Source organism: Olea europaea, chromosome 9 (genome assembly GCF_002742605.1).
Source record: "Olea europaea var. sylvestris chromosome 9, O_europaea_v1, whole genome shotgun sequence".
NCBI classification, from domain to species: domain Eukaryota; kingdom Viridiplantae; phylum Streptophyta; class Magnoliopsida; order Lamiales; family Oleaceae; genus Olea; species Olea europaea.
Window position 1 is genome coordinate 853,340 of NC_036245.1, and position 23,162 is coordinate 876,501.

The 23,162-nt window shown below is 34.8% G+C and overlaps 3 protein-coding genes across 3 annotated transcripts; all 3 read right to left on the minus strand.

Annotated features, from left to right (window-relative positions):
* Window positions 1-780: 780 nt before the first annotated feature.
* LOC111400096 (topless-related protein 4-like) lies at window positions 781-3,908 on the minus strand. Its single transcript, XM_023027545.1, has 9 exons — window positions 3,870-3,908; window positions 3,611-3,757; window positions 3,043-3,153; window positions 2,772-2,951; window positions 2,412-2,540; window positions 2,224-2,319; window positions 1,684-1,872; window positions 1,365-1,531; window positions 781-1,250 (listed from the first exon to the last, which is right to left on the minus strand). The coding sequence occupies exons 1-9, from the start codon at window positions 3,906-3,908 to the stop codon at window positions 1,055-1,057; spliced, it is 1,254 nt and encodes a 417-aa protein (XP_022883313.1). The 3' UTR covers window positions 781-1,054.
* Window positions 3,909-7,365: 3,457 nt separating this feature from the next.
* Window positions 7,366-8,956, minus strand: LOC111399350. Its single transcript, XM_023026608.1, has 3 exons — window positions 8,283-8,956; window positions 7,967-8,192; window positions 7,366-7,880 (listed from the first exon to the last, which is right to left on the minus strand). The coding sequence occupies exons 1-3, from the start codon at window positions 8,352-8,354 to the stop codon at window positions 7,618-7,620; spliced, it is 561 nt and encodes a 186-aa protein (XP_022882376.1). The 5' UTR covers window positions 8,355-8,956; the 3' UTR covers window positions 7,366-7,617.
* Window positions 8,957-9,038: 82 nt separating this feature from the next.
* Window positions 9,039-11,245, minus strand: LOC111399351 (uncharacterized protein At2g29880-like). The gene is made up of 2 exons (XM_023026609.1): window positions 9,729-11,245; window positions 9,039-9,620 (listed from the first exon to the last, which is right to left on the minus strand). The coding sequence occupies exons 1-2, from the start codon at window positions 9,810-9,812 to the stop codon at window positions 9,069-9,071; spliced, it is 636 nt and encodes a 211-aa protein (XP_022882377.1). The 5' UTR covers window positions 9,813-11,245; the 3' UTR covers window positions 9,039-9,068.
* Between the last annotated feature and the right edge of the window lie 11,917 nt (window positions 11,246-23,162).

Below are 23,162 nucleotides of genomic sequence, written 5' to 3' on the forward strand. Positions count from 1 at the left end.
ATAATAATAATAATAATAATAATAATAATAATAATAATAATAATAATAATAATAATAAAGCGTTGTTTTAAGCTAAAGAAATAAGTGCCTACTCATTTGATGTATTTGGTTTTGTAGTGCAATTTTGACTTTTGACATCATAATGACATGTTCAAATTTATCTATCCATAATAATACTTCCCTGATTGGCAAAAATTAAAATATAGATTTTGATTTAAATCAAAATCAACAATTAATTTTAACAATATATTTCATGGTATTCACAATTTTTCAATCATACATTTTAACAACGTTTAACAAAATCTGATTTTAATCCCTACCAAATAGAGAAAATATAATTTGTTTAGTCATTTCATTGGTAGTTTGTAATTAGCTTAATTAGTATGCTTGAGAGTAAGTTCATGCTCCACAGGTTGACTACATGCTTGATCACGAAAGATCAAAAAGAAAGAGGGGTAATCAAGTAAAACCATACAAATGGAAATAAAGGCTGGGGACTGAGAAGATCGATTTTAAATGTTGAGGACGTACTTGCTATAAGTATTAAAGGTTAAGGACTAACTGTCCAAAATCTTAAGAAAATTGTAAATATGGATAATCGGATTCGAGCTTTTATGGAAAGCCACCCTGGAGACCGAGTGCCTGCGAACATTTATCATTCGATTCGAATTTTAAGAATATATCAAAAAACTTTTATAATTCAAAAATATTAGCTAAAAATCAGTACATTTTTTAAGAGGGAAACTTTTCGAATTCATGAACTTTTCTAGATGTAACAAACAAAAGTTCAAACGATACAAAATTAGGAATTCGATCCCAAGCCTGCGCTAAATCTACATTCCTCAGACCAGTCTGGACATCAAATCTAACCATGGACAAAAAATCCCGTTATTCAATGTAAGATAACTACCAACTCGATATCTGCCCTCCAAAAAAACTGACCTACAACTATAATGCAGCTTTTCTTTAAGAAGGAAAAAAAGAGTACTGTCCTAAAACACAAGAAATACGCTCATTTGGTTTCATGGGGAGGCCGCTGTATTAATACACCTATTTACCTTTGAGGTTGATCAGAACTAGCTGCATGACCCGTGCTTGAACCAGCACTGGCTTCTTGTGGAGGTAAGGTGCCCCACTCGCCTTCCGACTCTAGTGGCTCAATTACACCCACACCACCATCAGTAAGTCCTAATGCAAATTGGTTAGGCTTGTAAGGGTGAGCAGCAATAACCAAGGGATAGGCCGATACGCTGCAAAAATAAATATCATCAGATAATGAGTACGTGGAGGAAATTATACTTTGATAATTGCAGTTAGTTTTCAGGTGATCGAATTCAAATTCAAGAAATTTCAGTAGTACGCACGTTGGATAGGAAGGTGCATATGCATAGTAATTGATTCGACATCTCAAACACAATGATGAAGCAGTATAAACACCTATACTTCCATTTTCAAAGCTGATGTATATGGATTGGCCATCGCAAGAATATGTAGCACACGTGATTCGGCCACTTGCACGTCGGGGTACAGACTGTTTATTAGATTAGAAAAAGAAGAAAGTAATTGCATCAGCATCCATGAAAGGAACAATATTCGAAGTCAAAAAACTTCGGAACAGAGAGATACTAATTCGCAGCAATAATTTGTAAGGAATATATTCATGTGTAAGTTCACATGCTACACCTGCACAAGGCATGTCAAATTAGGTACTTCATATACTGCTATCTGTCTCTCTTGGAATGCTAGTAAATGCGTTTGATCGCGGTGAAATTGTACACGGGTATCTGCAAGAGAAGCAGCCGAGCAACCGGGTGGGCTTTGCAAGTACTCACTTGTTTGCTTCTCCCACGTATCAATGCTCCAAACACACAACTGGTTAAACAAAAAGGGTCAGCGGCTGAAAATTCTTAACAATGCAATGCTTAGCCAACTTGGTAAACTCAAAGAAAGGAAAGACACGGCTATATGTAGAAGTAAATGGCCAATACATATAAATTTTCAAATATACAAGGAAAGAGGTTAAAGAAATGCCAACTTACTAAAACCTACGAGTAATTTCTCTTAAATATAGACTTAGATCATGTTAGGTCCATTTTGTTGTTCCCAAACAGGTTCTCCCAGGATGGTTATTGTGATATGGTTTAGAGAAAGGAATACATATAGGCACTAATAGGAACTTCAGTTTCACCAATAGTAGAAGCATCCGTGACAAAAGCTCCTTACCTGAGAATCAGCTCCTGAAGATACAAGCACGTTAAGAATATTAGAGAAGGCAAGGCCAGATATCCTTTTCTGATGAGCTTTAAGCTCAGTTTTGACCTGTTACAAAGGAAATGCAATGATAACATGGCTTGACTCATTAACATGTTTAACTCACAAATTTAAGCCAGAAGTTCACCACTATTTACTACCTCATCAAACTTGACATTATATATTTGGATAGATGAATCATCCAGCCCAATTGCTATGATGTTACTGTCTTGGGGATGAAATGCCAGAAATGTTGCTGCAGGTGGAGGGGACTTGAATGTTGCCATTGTCTGTTGATAGAACAAAAATGTTATAACAAGCATGTTAAGAGTGTAACTCGTGTCTACCAAAGAGAGTAAATTGATCTAACTCATGTCCACCAAAGAGAATAAATTGTTTGGTCCATATATTCCCAAATCAAACTCTTCCAATATGTTCAACACATAATAGAAGTAAAAACACTTCATGATTCAACGTTTAACGGATAAATGCAAGAGATAAGCAGAACAAAACCCACTTACTTTGAAGGTAGATATATTATATAGAGAAATTTTCCCTCCTGACGCCGATATAACATATGAATCATTCTTGGACAGTGCAAAGCATGGCACCCTATCTTCAGGATTCATGCGATTAGTATGATTGGTCATCGGTATCCCACTACTAGGTTTCCATAATTGAGGCATAGTATTTGCTCTTGCCTGCAAGAAGTTGAATTGCATAAGAAGATGCTACTGGTGTTAATAAAAATTAAAAAAATTTGGGTAGTTTTCAAGTGTAATAGACCAATACCTCCCTCGTTGGGTTACAGTCACTTTTTGGCCATTTCCAGAGATTGTGGACAGCATTGGCATATAAAGCCAATATTGCTTTTCCTGAATTGGTATACATCAACCTTGAAACCTGATAAATTGATAGAACAGAATTTAGAGGGCCTCACAGAGTAGGACTAACAAATAGAAACCAGAAATTAACTGCAAGCAATCTCTCCATTATCTTGCGAGTTCTTTATATATATCTTAGGCTATATTGGTGGCCACAAAAATTGATAGAAACTCGATAACGGTGAAGTTTGTAAGGATACTTGATGTTGAAAATGGACTGGAATAAAATATATTCTCCAACTGTCAAAATTCTAGAGGTCAAAGACACAACTAACAAACAATTTAAAAACTTGAATCACTGTTATTCTAATTTCATGTAAAATGTTCGGATTTTTCTCTATCCACATGACCATGCTTATAAAGCATGAAGCAGGTTAGAGGAATGGATAGAAGTTCAAACTGGTCAAATTAAATCCATTTGTAGGCAAATATCTATCTAGGTATTTTAGATGGTCGATGGCTGAGTTAATTACTACCCTCGTCGACGTTAAACTATCTGGAACTCTCAGGGAATGACACTGCGATCGTTCATTCACTTCTGTCAGTTTCCAGATTATGGATTTCTCAGAGTGCTCATCTGCAACTTTACGATTCCCATCTAACAAATCTCGGCCATCTCCCTTCTGAAGAAATTGAAAAAAAACTGATCACGAAGTGAAAATAGAGTATTGCAATCTAATAACTCCTTTTAGTGCACGCAAGAACTAATGTCATATGAAATATTATGCAGTGCACATGAATAAATAAGCAATATGCAAAATGCTTTTTAACCATTGTGCCAAAGAAATTAATCTGAGTAAAAGTTTGAAAGCAGGATACCATTGAAACTGTGGATGTTGCTGGAGAAACTCGATCCTCAATGCTTGATTGAGTAGTAGCATTAACTCTACCCAAAAGCTGATCAGTTACACGCATATGTCCACAAACAGGGTTAATTTGTCAGGCTTAAGGTTCAGATTTGCTGAGGTGATGCTGCCACTTCAAGCTGCAAGCCAACACAGAGGAAAATGCCAATTTATCTTAGACTGAAAGAAAATGCTGATATTACATATTGAAAAATCCGTATTCAACATAATATTATACCATTATATAAACAAATCTTGAATTTTCAAAAACCCAAGTTTCTTCAGTGTACTAATGGTTAAGCTAATTAAACTTGTAAAGAATCGTCGATATACGATTAACTACTGATTAATATTCCCAATTTCTCTATAATCAGAATTCAATTCTTACTTGTCAACAGTTCGATGTTCTTTTCATCAAGAAATTGAACTACCAAAAAATACCAGTTCCTCGTCGAGCGACCACACGGTGGTTACTCCCTCACTTTCCATATCTGCCAAAAACAAATAAAGAAATGAAAGATGAACAATCCATAATCAAAATTGGAAAATCAAGAAGAGCGTCTCATAAAATTCAAATTCAAACCAAAACCCCCAAATTTCAATTCTAAATATAAGTAAGTAAACATGCATGCATGTCAGCTTCCGATGTGCGGGTTTTCTTTATAGATCTTTTTGTGTACGTGACACGAGCATACATATACGATATATGCAGGTATATTAACATAGAGAGAAGCGATTGTACATTGAATGAATGTGTGTGAGAGATAGTGAGAGAGAGAGAGAGAGGGAGAGAGGTTTGTCGGCGTTTCTTAAAGAGTACGTACTAGCGGAAGATGATAAGAGCGTTGATAAGTCCCAAGTGCTATAGACCGGGAAACAAATGAGATATTGCGAAGATCATACTATGTCTTAAATTTATTGAACTTTGTGGAAACAATACGAGTGATTTGAGTAATTATTACTATAGTCTGCAATAATGTCTTTATTATCTACGTAGTCCGAGTATTTTGACAAATTGCCAATTAGAGGTGATTTGGTGAGGAGTCGAAATTGAAAATCTGATTATTGTTGGACACAGACGAACAAGTCATTATATGTGCTTGCGAGAGTCTTTCAAAAGTTGTTTCGATAGGTTGACTTTGGGAGAGTAGAAATTAGGGAAAATTGCAGCTGAGGTACCAAACCTCTCGTTTATTAGCAGATTTTGTTCAAACCTTTAGTTTGTGCAACCGGAGGTACCAAACCTTCAAAAAATTCACATCCGAAGTCCAAATTGACAGAAACCGTTAGTTTGATTGTTATTGACAAAAAATTAAAGGTTTGACTAATTGTTGACTGATTTTTAAATGGGCAAATGTGTAACTTTACATTTTCATATAAAAAATTTATATAAAAGAATTATATTTAAAACCAAAATATAAAAAACTCCAATCATCTTCTCCACTCACCCCCTCTCCACATCCCCACTTCCCCCTCCCCAACGAAAACCATAAACCAGTTTGGTAAATGAACAAAACTAGTTTGCACTTTCAAAATGACTAGCTCCGATGAGAATGGCTCGTGAGAGGAGAAATGGGAGGAGAAGGAGAGGATATAGTGGAGATATTTGTAGGATTTGAGGGGTTGTTTGGGAAGAAATGGAATTGAAGGTTTTAAGGGAAGAGAGTAAAAGGGGGCAAAAAAAAATAAAAAATAAATAACAAGTAAATGAAATGGGCATTTGATGGTTTTTTTCCTTCTTTCTCCCAAAAAGTAGTTATACAAATGCACTGGTATTCGATGGGCTCTTGTCAATGGGCAAAGAAGGGTTTTTATTTTCTTTCTACCAAATTTTACTGATTTTTGGAGAGTGGGGAAAATGAGTTGCAAGGTTTGAAATTAGTTTTTGAAATTTCAATCAAGCTACCGGCGAGGGTGAGGAAGTCAGTGAGATTCCAACTTTGATTTTATTGGGAAATACCAGGTTTTGGTTCTTGGTGAGTAAAGAAGATGACTTTTAGTTTTGGTTGGGTGGAGAAGATGACTATTTTTTATTTTTTTATTGTTTAATTTAAATTATTTATATGAAAATGTAAAGTTACACATTTATCCCATTAAAAATCAGTCAACAATTGGTCAGACCTTTAATTTTTGGTCAATAACAGTCAAACTAACGGTTTCTGTCAATTTGGACTCCGAGTGCAAATTTTTTGAAGGTTTGGTACCTCCGGTGACACAAACTAAATGTTTGGGCAAAATCTACTAATAAACGAAAGATTTGGTACCTCGACTGCAATTTTCCCTAGAAATTATGCCTATCAATGAAAAAGATGGTGGCTATGGAAGCCATAGGTAGCCAAAAGCTCGTGTACCATGCCGTCTCCTACTCCTTAAGCCAACCCATCTAGCAGCACTTCCCTACCTCATAACAAACTTTTCCAAAGGAAAGATGACCCTTAAGTTGTATTGAGTCAGTACACAGATTGACCTTCGCGGTAAGGTCGCCATGCGTTTGAAAGAGGGGTAAGAAGCTCTCCTTCAGAATGGTGCGAGGGGCCCATAGATCAAAATTTCATTGAGAATAATTTAAGAATTTGTATCCTTATAAATTTCAAATTTTCCCTAATTTGTCTTATAAACAGCCATCATTGTATTACCATCGTAAAAGAAAGGGAGAGATTAGAGAAGATAAAGTCTCTTTTCGAGTCCCATTAACCAATAAAATAATTTTACACAAACTCAAAATATTTTCCTGCTTTTTAACGTGCATTCTTCAAAAAAAAAAAAAAAAAATAACCATTACAAAATCTTTTTTTTTTTTTTGGGTGTACAAAATGGAGCTCAAACAAAGGCAAAGTGTGCGATTTTCTCGTATAAATTTCTTTTTTGTCATATTAAATTTTTGCAGCTATTCAAATAAACTATTAATATGTCTAATCGGATTCGAACACACGAGACAAAATGCTAACTTATCCACTAAAATAACAAGACTTATATGTTGAAAATTTGAACTTTACCATTTGACATAAGTTTTAGGGAGTGTATTCAATTGAAACTTTTAAAAACTTTTTAAAGTGGGTGACTTTTGTGGACTTTGTGATATTTTAAGTGATTTCCATGAATTTGGTAGGAATTGGTAAAAACATATCCTAGATTTGTGGAGACTTTTACTAAAGACTTTTAAAAACTTTTAAAAGACTTTAGAAGACTTTTTTTTTAAAAGAAAATATTAAACACATATAATGTAATATGTTTAACAACTTCTTTTATATTCAAATCGTCCACAACTCATATAATTGAAAATGAAAACTAAGAAATCGTATTTTCCATGTCAATTTCTTTTCCAAAAAAAATTGAAGTTATATCAAGTAGATTAACAAATAATCAAAATATTAAAAAAATAATAGTATTTTAGTAATGATCAACAAAAAATAAAAATAAAAAAAATTAAACATTTTCAACATCATTCCACATGTCCGCTACTAGAGAAGCCTTCCATGCATTAACATTTTCTCTTTCTTGCTCTTGACTCTAAAAAAATGGTTTAAAGTCTTCCCCCTCATTAATCGAAAAAGATGATGAATCTTCGTTATCAGGCTCAATTGGAAATTCATCGGAACGACATTCTTTGCGGAGAAAATTGTGTAATCCTGCGCAAGCTAATACGAGTTCTGCTTGTGTACGAATGTACGATATAGAAATGGAGGAGCTGTTTTGAAAATTGTGAATCTTGATTTAAATATACCAAATATCCTCTCAACTACGTTCCTCAAGGAAACATGACGAAGATTAAACAAGTCCTTTATATTTTCAGGGTCACGATCTTGACCAACAAAATCTTGAAGATGATAACGGACACCTCGAAAAGGAGTTAAAAACTGACGTCGATTTGAAAATCCATAGTCTCCCAAAAAATATTTACCTGAATATGAATATAAAATAATTGTAAAGTTAACAAGTAATTTGAAACAATAAGATAAAAGAAAAAATGAAATAATTAAGCCGTACCTTTTGGCACTTCAAGTCCATTTCTCTTTGTTAAAGCATCACTCAACACTTTAGAATTATGTGCTGATTCCTCCCACCCACTAATCACGTTTATAAATTTCAAATCAAAGTTACAAGCGGCCAAAACATTCTGAGAAATTGTTCCATGACGATTTCTATAACTGCTTTTATCACGTCCAATTACCATTGCTAGAATATGGATACCATCAATAACTCTAATACAATCCTGAAAATAATAAAACAATACAAAAAATTCACAAAAACACTAATGAAAACATAAAACAAAAAATATAATAAATCTTATTTCATCACTTACTTTAAAGTATGGGTAAAATCTTGTAATTTCCCTTATTTTTTCTAGCACGGCGAATCTCGGTTTGACTATCATATCTACCGCAAATTTGTTTAATGTCTGTAAAATCTTGTTGAAACTTCAGCTAGTAATGAAATGGGATCGACCAAATTTTTGACGACTCAAGCAATATCGAGTATTTTGACCAGGTAGGAATGTTGCAAGCATTTCTTCAATACAAATATACCTAGTATCCTGTAAGTTTTTTCTTTAATGATATTGCTTAATTTAGAAATATATCCAGGTACATTTTATAAACTTGTCGAAAGTTTTCTGGATCCTCCTTTAATATTTTATGTATATAGTCATATTCATATCTAGTTTTCGGTCGCCTAGTTAGTGAACGTGTAATACGTCTACAACACATTGTTTATATGATCATTTATCACGTAGAGAATTGCTTGAATTGCCATCCATAAATACTAACTAGTTTCATATAATGCTTCTTTATAGTCGTCTTCTTCAATCTCATCCACCTCTTTTTCATGATCTTCATTAATGTTAAACACTAGACATTATATATATATGGAAGTACCTAAAATAAAAGGAACAAAAATTAAATCCATAGACAAGGAAAATGATAATGTCATGTAAAATGAATCACAATTGTTGTCAAATTAATAAAATATCAAAAAAAAAAAAAAAAAACAAAAAAAAAATAAAACGAAAAAAAATTAAAAAATTTTAAATTGAAAAAAAAATATTTATATGAAGAAAAATTACTATGAATCATGTCCACAAAACAAAGCTTCAATTTAATTTAAATGTTATCCATTTAGAACGTTCTTCGGGTGTCATGTTCAAGAACTCAGACTTTTTTGCTTTTGTATTAAGCAAATCAAGGACCTTAAAACGATCATCATCCTCCAAGTTTGGGATGTCCTTGATAATGTTCCAACAATTAGGCTCTCTGGTGTCAATTGATTCAATTGCTTGAGTGATCTTGTCAAATGTACTAGCAAGTTTATCTAAAATGCCTAATTGAGTGCTTTTGGGCTCAAACGAACTAGATTTTGCTTCAAATTCTGTTCTACTTCGTTTTCGAATTAATGGGCAAACCCCTGAACTTATAAGATCTTGTTTATCAATTACTATAAATGTTTCAGTATCAGGATCATACATGAAGTCGTCTATTAAACTGTCGCTAACTCTTCTTTCTTCTGTATAAAATGTTCTTGCATCAGTATTATCCCCTAATGCAATTGAGTGTGTCCCAACAGCTGTCCCACTTCCCATTGCAATTCTCAAATCCTCATAGTCTAGAAAAGTGTCTGTGCGATAACTTTTATCTTCGGAATGAGACTATTAAAGAAAAAAATATTTATAAATGTTAACATATGAAACATACACTTCACTGACCATTAACTCAAATTTCATAAGTTTCTAAATCAAGTAATAAAGGAAGCTCACCATAAAGTAATCGTCCCATACTTCATCACTAGCAGTAAATTTCTTCGTCACATGATCCCATCCAAACCCAGAGTTATGTCGCATAAAAAGTCAAGAGAACATAGCCACTCGGTTTCCAAAAATTGACATATCATTGAGACTTATTCAAGTGAATGGAATATTAATCTAGACTAATAGAAAACCAACTTAAGTGCTCGCTAGGATCATGGCTCAACAAATAGAGGAAGAAGCAAATAGAGCAACCAAATAGAAAATACTTTCCATAAAAGCTATAGTCACACCCCTTCCCCTCCCTGAGGATGATGGTGCTGGAACAACAAAGTAGACGAGGAAGCAGTCTTTCTTTCTTAACCACGTTTATTTTAGTGTGTCAACCAGCTTTACTGTCTTTATCTCAGTTGTACCATATGAATCATGTAGCTAATTTAAGTGAAGAGTGTAGTGGAATTTCTGTCAATTAAAGCATCACCAACAGTTTTTGGCGTTCACAAATACCTCCTTAAAGGTCTGGGGGCTATATCTTTTTCTATTTTCTACTGCATAAACTGAAAGTTAGCAAAAGATTTAATCCCCAGAATCTCATAACTTGCAAGGAAGAAAATGAAACGCCCTGGATTATTTTAGTGCACATTTCCAAAAGAACCTGGCAAATTATAAACCAGATGCCAAGAAATTTATATTTACATCCAAATTCACCAGAAAGACAGATAAAATCTGATCCATCCATCTATAGCCATCCATTTTGATGACACAGCTAGTTTTCTTGGTTGTTAGCCTGATGCTACATCCATCTTGATGACACAGAATCAGAGAAACAAACAAGAAATTCCTCAAGACCTCTACAATAGCTAAAAAATGAAGCTTTTTCCATTCAAAAACAAATTAAAAAGGAGAAAAGGAAAAAGCATGAATGAACAAGAAAATGTGAAATTAAATTCATTTTAATCTTTACCAGCTTCCAAGTTAAAGCATCTCCTTCAGTTGTCTATACAACATAAATAATGCACCACATATTAGACCATATACAAGAAGCAAATAGAGCAAGCAAGCAACACCAAACAGATTATTTTTCCAATCCAGAAATTTTAGATAATTGCGTTGATTTATCATACTTCACAATGGAGCAAGAATTAATCACATAGCCTGAAATAATTTTATAAGAAATCAAGTCAATAATAATGATCATAAATCTAGAAACCAAGCTACAGAATTGAACAACCAAATACAACTCCAACAAACAAATCCCTCATCCACCCCACCCAGCTCTACACTCACACACGGTTATGTCTATGTGCTGCCTATTATGTCTATGTGCAACAAAATTTCATCAAATTGACAATAAAAAGGTGGAATTGAAATAAATTCAGACTTGAGAACACAGAATGATTATTTAAGTTTTTAAAATGATTAATTATAATGCATAATGTTAATTCGCAGATGGTTGGGCTCTGTATTTTAAGTAAATATTACCAATTATTGTACTAAACTATATTGCTTATTATAAATTAGGGCTAAACTAATNAAAATGTTATAGTATCATATAAAAATCAGATCTTCATGAAATTATCAAATCCAACTGCTAAAATCTGATTCAAATCCATCCCAGCAACACCCTCAAACCCAAAAATAAAAATAAAAATAGCAAATCTCGAATTGAAGGATAATTCGGTAGTCCACAGAAAAAACCCATATCAAATTATGAGTTCCTGAGGCTTTCCATCTCCTATAGTAAAGAAAAGAGTCAATTATTACCTGATTGAAGGGGATGGAGGAGAACCCTAGAAGAAAATTGAAGAGCTGGCTTCAATTGTGAGATGAGTGATTTTGCTTCGAGAATTCTATTTATAGTTTCTACCTAAAATCTCCCAAAGTCTAATAAATTATAAATTTTCCAAAAGTCTTCCTAAATTGAATACCCAGATTCCTAAAAAGTTTCAATTGAATACCTCGTAATACACTCTGACTTTTAAAGAGTCTTTCAAAGTCTCAATTGAATACACTGAAACTTTTTTAAATCTCCCAAAGTCTTTAAAAGTTTTCGTTGAATACACCCCCCTTAAGCTATGATGCACCAACACGGATATGTGTGTCTGACATGATACGTGTCAGATACGTTGACATGCAATTTTCAAAAAAGTACCGACACAACACGTTACCACTTTAAAACTCTTCGTTTATGTTGTATAAATTTAGTTTTACACTTGCTATTAATATTTCTTGTTGAAATCTTTCAAATATGAATGTTTATTTGTAATTTACTAATAATTTCAGGTAAAAATGTATAATATTAATAAAAATAAAAAAATCATGGAAGAGTGTCAATTTTCGACACGCGTCTGATATGTGTCGAACACGAACACATTACCCTAGTTGAAGCACAGAGGTTTTAAGTATATGTCAAAAAAATTCTATAACTCCAAAAAAAAATTTTTTAAAATGTTGAAGGACCGGTCGTCCCTCCGCAACCCTCATCCCTCTTCTCCCCGTACGATGCATGTGATACATACACATAAAGGAAGCAATGCATCAACATGCTTAACTATTTCAAGTGAAACAGATTGTAGCTTCTAAAGATGGAAACCTTTGAATTCATGAACTTTTCAAGTTGTTGTAACAAATAAAAGTTTAAACCAAACAAAGGTAGGAATTAGGGTCCAAGCATACACTAAATCTACCTTGCTGAGACCAATCACGACATCAAATGACCTTCACCTGTCATCATTTAATTGTAAAGATGGACAAAAAGTCCCGTTATTCATTGTAAAGATGACTAACAACATGGCCTCTGGCCTCTAAACTAACCCTAAAAAACTGACCTACAACTATATCATCATATCAAGCAGCGTTTCTTTGAGAAGCAAAAAATTGGCACTATCCTAAAACACGAGAAATATGCTCAATTGGTTTCATGGGGAGGCCGCTGTGTGTATACACGTACTTATTTTCCTTTGAGATTGATTAGAACTAGATGCAGCACCCGTGCTTGAACAAGCACTGTTTTCTTGTAGAGGTATGGTGCCCCACTCACCTTCCAAATCTAGTGGCTCAATTACACACACTCCACCATCAGTAAGTCCTAATGCAAATTCGTTAGGCTTGTGAGGGTGAGCAGCAATAACTAAGGGATAGGCTGATATGCTGCAAAAGTCAGCATCATTAGATAATGAGTATGAGGAAGAAAATATACTTTGATAATTGCAGTTAGTATTAAGGAATTACTTTCCAAAACAGATGACAACAAGATCAAGCCAACAGATGACAGCAAGTCTGAATCCATTCCATGATTTGAGGAATTGTCTCCACTAATTGTAATTGTTCCATCTACGTGAAAATTGTAATTGCAACAAATATGCTAGTCTCTCCTTTAATTATGCCAATTCCTGTAATTACTCTAGGACACAACTGCTATATATATGTACAATTCCTTTTAATAAAAGATACGAGAATTTCCATCCTGTTAGTATTGTTTTATGGTATCAGAGCCAAACCGTGACCTCTGTCTTTCTTGCTCATTCGATCCCATGGCCTCATCCAATACTCCTACCAACCCAGCAAGCATCCATAGTCTGGTTACAGTCAGGCTCACCAAAGACAACTATCTCCTTTGGAAAACACAAATCGTCCCTTATCTGTGTGACCAACGTTTGTTTGGATAGGTTTATGAAACCATCTCTACCCCCCACCAACTATAACCAACCCCGATGCAGCAAGCTCCACCTCTACCCAACCAGAAACTCCCCACCCAAAATTCCACTCCTGGTATGACCAAGACCAGTTTGTTCTCAGTACCTTGGAATCCTTCTGTCTGAAAGCATCTTGGCTCAGATAGTTGGTCTCTCAACTTCTAGAGAAGTTTGGGTTTCCCTTGAGAAAATGTTCTCCACCATGTCTTCGGCTCGAGCAATTCATACTCGCCAATTCTTGGTTCTCACCAAGAAAGGAAATATGTCCATCTCTTACTATTTTCAAAAGATGAAGTCATACTCTAACACCCTTGCTGCCATTGGTCAGCCTCTATAAAGTCATGAGTTCACTGCCTACCTTCTTGGAGGCCTCGACTCAACACATCATATGATGCCATTGTGACTTCCATTTCCACTCAAGCCGACAAAATGACCTCTGAAGAGATGTTTAACCATCTTCTCAGCTTGGAGTTACACCTAGACCAACCACAATCTGCTCTTGACGCCACAGTAGGTTCGGTCAATGTGGCAACCCGGAATGACCAACGCAATCGCGGCGGAAATTCCCAACAAAACCAAAGTTCATCACAACTTCAACAATCTTACAGCAACTCCTACTTCAAAAATAGAGGCTGTGGTGGATGTGGGCGAGGAAACTCACATCAGAGTAACCCTTCCAACCCGAGACCAACTTGCCAAGTGTGTGGCAAAACTGGTCACACTGCCGTACAGTGCTACTATCGCTTTGACCATGCATATAGAGGGGCTCCTCCAACCATGACAGCATACATGACATTGCTTTCATCCACTCCAGACACAAACTGGTACCCTGATACTGGCTCAACAAATCATCTCACAAATGATTTACAGAACCTGAACCTACACACGAGGCCATACCATGGAGGTGATCAAATCCATGTCGACGATGGGGCAGGTTTACCTATAAAGAATATTGGCTCTGCCACTATATCAACTCCAACTCCAACTCCAACTCACTCTTTCACTTTATCTCAATTATTACATGTACCATAGATTAAAAAGAATTTGATATCTGTGAGTCAATTTACACGTGAAAATTATGTTTATATTGAATTTCACCCATCTTTTTTTTGGTGAAGGACGGAACAACGAGGAGAATTCTAATGCATGGCAAAACTAAAGACGGGCTCTACTTTTTCTCACCATTAGCTCCACCACCAACATCTCGCCTATCCTTCCTCTCCCATCGTGCTCCTCTTGATATTTGGCATTGTTGGACGGGCCATCCATCTTATCAAATCGTTCGACAACTCGTCTCCAAGTTCTCTCTACCTCTCTCATCAAATAAAACAGTGGGTGTGTGTTCCCACTTGTCAACAAGGAAAGAGTCACCGTCTTTCATTTTCTGAGTTAAAGTCCATTTCCCACTCTCCTCTTGAATTAATTTTCTCTGATGTTTGGGGTCTATCCCCTATTATATCAACTAATGGAAATAAATATTATGTGTCATTTGTTGATCATTTTAGTAAATTCATGTGGTTCTTTCATATACCCAACAAATCAAATGTGATACAAATATTTTGTTCCTTCCAAAAACTCGTTGAACGCCACTTTGAAAGAAAAATAAAAATAGTACAAACGAATTGGGGCAGAGAATACTGCTCCCTCCACAAATACTTTGACAAAATTAGCATTCAACATCGTGTAACTTGTCCTCATACGTCACAACAAAACGGGTTCGTCGAGAGAAAATGCCGTCACATTGTTGAAACGAGACTTTCTCTTCTATCTCATGGCAGTGTTCCCCATGTCTATTGGGATCATACCTTTTTAATGGAAACGTATCTCATAAATCGTCTCCCCACAACTCCACTTGGTATTTCTCCATTTGAAAAACTCTATAAACATGCTCCTGATTTTTCACTACTTAAAATTTTCAGGTGTGCTTGTTTCCCTAACCTCCATCCCTTCAATCAACACAAACTTGATTTTCATTGGTCTCAGCAACATGCATCATGGATACAAGTGCCTGGACACTTCCAGTGGAAAAATATTCATATCCCGACATGTAATATTCGATGAGACCATCTTTCCATTTGCCAGCCCATCACACACACTACCACCACGCCCACATATAGCCCAACCGTTATTTTACCATTTCCTCTCAACATCAATGACACCCACTCATCCTCCCATGCATCATCCCCTTCTGCCAATGACATGTTCCCCATGCCCCTCCCCTTACTGAAACGACGACGTCTCACTCCAATTCTCCCAATCACATTTCGTCTCCCACCTCAAATAACTCATCTACATCTGGTTTATTGTCACCTTCACCTGCTCCATCCTTAAACACGTCCATCACCCAATCATCAATAGAACTTACCGTTACTACAGATCCTTTGGTGCTCTGTTCCCACTAAATGACCACACGGTCTCAAAACCGCATTGTGAAGCCCAAGACTTTCACTAATGGAACAGTCCGCTACCCACTTCCACAATCTTTCTTTGTCACAGGCGGTGTCCTTGACTTCCCCATGAACTATACAAAAGCAAGCAAATATAGTGAGTGGCGCAATGTAATGGATGAGGAATTCACAGCTCTGATGAAGAATGGCACCTGGTCTCTAGTGCCTCCACAATCGAACATGAACATTGTTGGCTCCAAGTGGATTTTCAAATCCAATTATAAAGCCAACGGCAGTCTTGAACGTCGTAAAGCACGGCTGGTTGCCAAGGGCTACCACCAACAACCTGGAATCGACTTCAATGACACATTTAGTCCAGTGATCAAGCCAACAACCATCCGACTTGTTCTAAGCATTGCAATCTCCAATCGCTGGCCAATCCATCAAATTGACATACAAAACGCATTTCTTCACGAGAATCTATCAGAAGAGATATATATGCATCAAGCTCTTGGATATGTTCATCCCAATTTTCCAAATCATGTATGTCGACTACACAAAGTACTCTACGGCTTAAAACAAGTCCCACATGCCTGGTACCATCGTCTGCATGAGCACCTGCACTCACTCGATTTTGTCAACTTAAGTTCTGATACTTCACTCTTCACCTTCAAACAAGCTTCGGTTACTTTCTTTGTGTTGGTATATGTCAATGATATAATCATCACTGGCTCCATCTCGCAAGCTATATCTACATTAATCTCTGCTATCATTAGTGAATTTTCTATCAAAGACCTGGGTGTTCTAAGTTTCTTTTTGGGCGTTGCAGTTCATCACATGAAAGAGGGGTTATTTTTATCTCAAAGTCAGTACATATATAATCTACTCAGCCGCACGAACATGCTCAATGCCAAGCCAATCTCTTCACCCATGTCTTTTTCCCAAAAGCTATCTCTATTCTCAGGTGCTCCACTCTCTGATCCCTCTACCTGCCGAAGCATAGTTGGTGCCTTGCAGTACTTATCTTTGACGTGCCCGATATCTTCTTCACTGTAAATAAAGTGTGCCAAATCATGCACAAACCCACCGATGAACATTGGAGAGCATTGAAACGGATATTACGTTACCTCAAGTTTTCCATTAACTTTAGATTATTCATTCCACCTTCAACATCTACACAGCTCTTAATTTATTCTGATGACAACTGGGTCGGCTGTCCCGATGATCAGAAATTAACCTCTAGGTTTTGCATATTTTTTTATGACAATTTAATCTCATGGAGCTCTAAAAAGCAACCGACTGTGGCTCGCTCAAGCACCGAAGCTGAGTACCGAGCTTTGCCCATGCCACAGCTAATTCTATTTGGCTCTAATCTCTACTACGTGAGCTGGTTGGTTGGTAAATAAACAAAGAGAAGTAAAGTTGGGGAAATAGAGATGCAATAAGAATTACAGAAGCGGTGGAATTATGAAGTGAATTAGCATTAATTTAAATGGTCAGTTTTAATTTGAGTAATTATACCTTTATTTCAAGTAGTGATGTCAAAGCTTGGAAAAGGCTCATTAATTTAGCAGATTTCTATCCATAGATTTGTGAGTGGAAAAACTTAAATATTATCAAGTATTAATAAATTAATTATACCAATACATTATATGCAGTTATATGTTCGATTACATGCTTATTTTGGAACTATTCTTTCATTATGATATTTGTGGAATTCAAATTAGATATGTTTTATTGGTGATTTGAAATGTGAAACATGTGATATTGAGATTGACCAGAAAAATACCCATGATTACATACTTCTTCTAGTTCACTGAGTGGGCTTTGGCCGTGTTCTATACTACACTGAGGGGTTGATTGGGGATGAATGGATTGTAACCGTGTACATATAGTTAACTGAGTGGGCCTTGGCCGTGTTCTAGAATTGATTACCAGAGGTCTTGAGATCGACTTCGTTCACGGAGGGGGCCAAAGGCCCGTGGCGAAAGTAATTAGCCTGAGAGGCGGATCACATATTTTAGTCAGAGGGTACATTTTTAGTATAGATCACATGTGATGTGATGAGATGATGGTATAGATATCAGCTAATGACTATACGTGATTATGAGATGATATTTACAGTGTTATGAGAATGTCTCACTATTTGCCTGTAAATGTATGAGGCTATCATGTGAAATATTAAATGATATGAAATTGATGTTTGATAAAAAAAAAAGTGTAAATGAGGAAGTATAAATACTTTCGAACTCTTCCACTCACCCAGCTATCAACTCATATTTTTCCACGATTTTTCTTATAGATAGTATTGGTCCCTGATAGCTTGAGGAGCCTGGTGATTTCAGAGTTAGAACCACATGACATATTAAATGATATGAGTGAATTTGATAAAACATGAAGTAATTACATTGGGCCCATTGCACTATGTTTTTCATAAATATTTGATTTGGACGCATATTTTATAGTAACTCATAGTCAGACTTGGTGGTGGATCTGACATCTAGTCAACGTCTACCATCGGCGCATGTCACGTTTCGGATCCATAGGATGATTTGGGACAGGTCGTGTCAGAGTGGTATCAGAGTATGGTTTATAAAGTTTTGAAAGTCTTCATAGTTCATGCATTGGTATATCATGCATATTTGGTGCATGTGGTCAAATGTCATGGTGGCAGAAATCACAGGTTCTCAGGCTTGAATGTATGGAACCCAAAATGATTGAAAGATATTTTTTTAACATATCCATAAATGACTAGTATGTAAGTATGTCAGTTGAAATGATTTAATGGTTGACAATGTTATAAGTTGTTGGGTTTGTACAGAGGTGTATGTAACCTATTAAGAATTGAACGGATTATCAATTTGAAGTGAAAGTTTTGATGGTTTCGGAGGTTGTTTACATATAGATTTTCGAAGTGATAGATAAATGGATTGATATTATGTGTAATCCATGACAATCATATGATGAATCTTAATTATCTTGGAAAATCAAATGATCGTTAGCATGATAGGAAATTGTGGTAATTTGTAGCCACTCATATGGAAGGATGATGAAAATTATGGTGCTGTGTATCTATTTATATGATAAGAAATCTTGTGGAGAATAAATGATGATATTATACTGTATATCGATAGGTAAAGAATAATGTGTTATTATGTATTTTATTCATTGAGGAAATTGACATTTGTGTCGCTCCGATCATTTTGATTATTTATGGGTTATATGATTATAAGAGATGTGAGAAAGATATGGATAAATTTCACAAAGACTACTTATTGCGGGATAAATTATTGTTGAAGGAAAAGAATTATTGGATTTGTACATTTATGTAAATAGGGTACAAATGATATTAATGGAGGGAGTCTGCGAAACTCATATTGATTTTCATTTTTGAATTATGGAAAATGAATCATGCATTGAAGTAAAGGAAATAAAACAGAGTGATTAGTATAGCATCTTTCGCATATAAGCATGTATGGTTTGAAGAATGAAATGATGCTATCTAAATTATTAAGAAAAAAATAAAAGAGTACAGAAATATAGAGTTGGAATTGATGGACATTGAGAAATTAGAATACGAAATCTTGGTGATAAATTGATGTGTGAAAGGTTCACGTGATAAATATAAAAGTTATTATGTTATATTATATACAGTCTGGAAGCTTTGAGCCCAATTTTGAAGTAAGGTGATTTTAATGAATTTTTTTTAGTGACGTAAATTTTGGGTTAATACTGATTGTATTTTTGGATTTCAGGAATAAAGTATTTCATTCTTATCGAGATCTATACATTACGGAACATATGGATGATATGTTAGATAGTTTAAAGCTTAAGACGATCATCAAATGTAAATTTTATTCAATTGTGGAACGGTATCTTTAAGTTATAATCTTAATTGAAGGTTTTTGTGATATACAAGAAAGTTTATGCAATGGTGATAGGCTAGTGGCCTCTTTATGGAAAAAGAGTATAGAATTATCATAGATTAAATGTTATAATTGTGTCTTCATAGAAAGAAAGAGCAACAAAATTGCGTGGGTTTAGGAATGTAAAACGTTTGCTATCACATTACATTATGATGAATTATTTATTCTGGTATCTAAAGCTGATGAGAGTTTGATTTATGATAATGGACTATGTTAAGGTTTAGAACATGTTCTGAAGTAAAATGAGGAATTATGAATTATATGATAGATTATTGAGGAGACATGATTAAAACATGATTTGGAGTTGGTTATATTGGGATTATGTCATCACATTGCAAGAAATATCAATACTTATGGATCATCAGAGTTTAAGGTATATTTTATTCGAAATGGTGGAAATTGTTATTTATATGATGGAGTTTGAGTATCTGTCTTTGTCTTAGATGTAGGGTGTTGTATAACTAAATTACGTGTGAAGAAAGGTTATCAATCATGATTTTTTAATTAAAGGGGCCTTGGATAACCATTTAGTTTCATGGAATAGACATATAAGAACTAGATACAAGTGATGATATTTGAGGTTATATGTGGATATTGAAAGATTGTGATGAAATTGGCAAAAGAAAGTAAGTCGGTCTTAATTTGTTACCATCATTGTAGAAAAAGGATTTGATTAAAAAACATTTCAAATCATCATATAAGATAAAAGTTTTGGAGAATATGAAAAGTCGTATCTCGAACTTCAAATTGGGAAATAGCTAAATTTTTCTAAGATTTGGTAAAATGAAAAGTTGGGAATGTCATTATTGGTCCATAGGATGTTGTTTATAGTAGGATAGAAAAGAATAAGTTTTGTGACTAATTAAGGTTTGTTTGAGAAATCATTTAAGGAAAGAGGCATTATGGTCTAAGTGACGGATCAAATTATGTACTAATTCTTTGTGGTTAAATCCTAGTTTATTGAATTTCAAAGACGAAATTCTTTTGAGGGGGTAAGATTGTCACACCTCTCATTTTTAGTCAAAGTCAAATAGGGACTTAAATGAAATAAATAATTTTATTGAGACTTAATTGACCAAAATGTTTTATTGGGGCTTATTTTATAAGTTTGCAATATTTGAAGGTTTTAGATGGATAAAATTTAATTTTGGAGATTTACTTATATATTATTGAAAGTTAATGACTAAATGTTAGGTTAAGTCGAAGAAGAGTGACTTCCTTTGCAAAAATCAGTTAGTGGCCATTTAAAAACCATTTTTCACGTCATTTGCACATGGATACACATACTGAAGAATCTGGAAACGAGCAGAACTGGAAGAACCGAGAAAAAGGGAGAAAAAGAGGAAGGAAAAAGAAAGAAAAAGAAGAAGAAGAGAGGGGTTGATGCGGACATCCATTTATTATTTATTTTCTATTTGGACTATTAGCTATATTTTATTGGGACTATTGTTTATGTTTTCGTTATTGGGCTTGTTTAGTGGGTTTGGCCCGAGCCCTTCTCTTTAGAGTTTGTGTTCTGCTATTTATTTCTGTTTTGTTTCTCATTTGAGACAGTTGATGATGAATTAGAATTGAAATATTTTTTGGTGGCTTGCAGCCGTTTTCTTCTTCCCCTCTCTTCCTCTGGTTTCTTCTCCTCTTCTCCCTTCTCACTGTTTCTCCTCCCTGTTCCTTCTTCTTTCTTTCTTATTCATCCTACATCAAATTTGGTATCAGAGCTAAATCTTGGGTATTTTTTTCTTATAATTCAAAATTTTCTTCTCTCCCTTTTCCCAAAACTTGTTGAACAGCAGAAACGAAAAGGATTTGTTGGAAGATAGCAGTTTTCCTTCCTAGGTTAAAAAAAAATAAAATCACTGTTCACGGGTACTGTTCACACTCGGAATTTCATTTTTTTTTATAGATATTTCAGCAGTTTCACAAAAAAAAAAAATCGTTACTGTTCACGGGTACTGTTCACACCCGAATTTTTTTATTTTTTATTTTTTGTTTATCGTTTTCTACAGTTCCCAAAAAAAAAAATTGAAAAAAAAAGAAAAAAAAAAAGAAAAAGGAAAAAACAATTGAAAAAAAAAAGAAAAAAAAGTGAAAAAGAAAAGAAAAAAAAAGTGAAAAAAAGTGAAAAAAAAAAGGAAAAAAAAGAAAAAAAGAGAGAAGAAACGTCTTTTCTATTATTTACAGGTACATCTTTTATTCTGGTTGATCTGATTTGACTACTTCGACGAACGAAAGCGAAGTTCTTGCTTTTATTTATTGTTGGTTTATATTACTGTTTCATTTTGAAATTGCATCAATTAAATTTTTGTGCTGCTACTGATCTATTTTATCTAAACTCACGTAATTGGATCCATTGACCTCGTTAAATCTCACTTTAACCTGCTTATTTTACGTGATTGGGTTTTGACTAGTATTTGACCATTGCTTTATTATTTTACATATACCAGCAGTACTAGCTTGTTGTATATAATTTTAGTCCCAAAATTTAAATTTAAAAAAAAATTAGCTCAAATTTTCATTTTCCATTACTTGCACTTTTTGTTCGTTGATCTCTCTATTGCATGTCATTAAGTTGCTATTACAGTGCATGTAGTTACATATTGATCATCTTGTCACTTCTAGCTCTAGTACCTTAAACATGAACCCCTCACAATTCGATGCACTCACCCAACAAATAGTGGCTATTCAAACTCAAATGACCGCTACTATTGAAGAGAGTAAAGTCCTATCTGCTAGTTTGAAAAATTTTAAACACATCCCTCATTCGATTGATGTTGATAATTCTAAGGTGTCCCATAATAGACAACATTGTCGACAAGGTAATCAAAAATACTTTCGACCCGATCGTAAGGATAGGGATAGGAATAGGGATCAGATTCGTGAGCGAGAACGAGATAATTTTGAAATTCTTACTCAATGGAATGCCCTTAAACAAGGAAATCAATTAGTGACTGAATATATAGCGCAATTTGAGGAATTTCGAACCAAATGTCATTTAATTGAGGATGAGAGCACGACTTTGAGTAGGTTTAGCCAAGGTCTGAGAGATGATCTTAAGCGCGAGCTTTTCCTTCGAGGTGTCACTACTCTTGATCACGCTTACTCTTTAGCTCGAGATTATGAGTTGATTATTAGTACTCCATATGAAAAGCGTGGTCATCGTCGCTCACCCATCTCATTAGCGTCGCCTCATCATAAGTCTATCATAAAATCGTCTCCGTCTAATGTTCCTCCTATTTGGAAAAATAATTGTAAAGGTCGTGATAGTCCAAGATCTTCTTTTCCATGTAGAAAGCATATGGACAATCATTCTTCGGTGTCATTGGTTCCAATTCCTCCCGTTAAGTCCCTTCTAGGACCTCCCCCGTCTGATATTCCTCCAATTTTGAAAAATAAGAGTAAAATTTTTTATAATCATCATTTGGCTTCATTGACTCCACC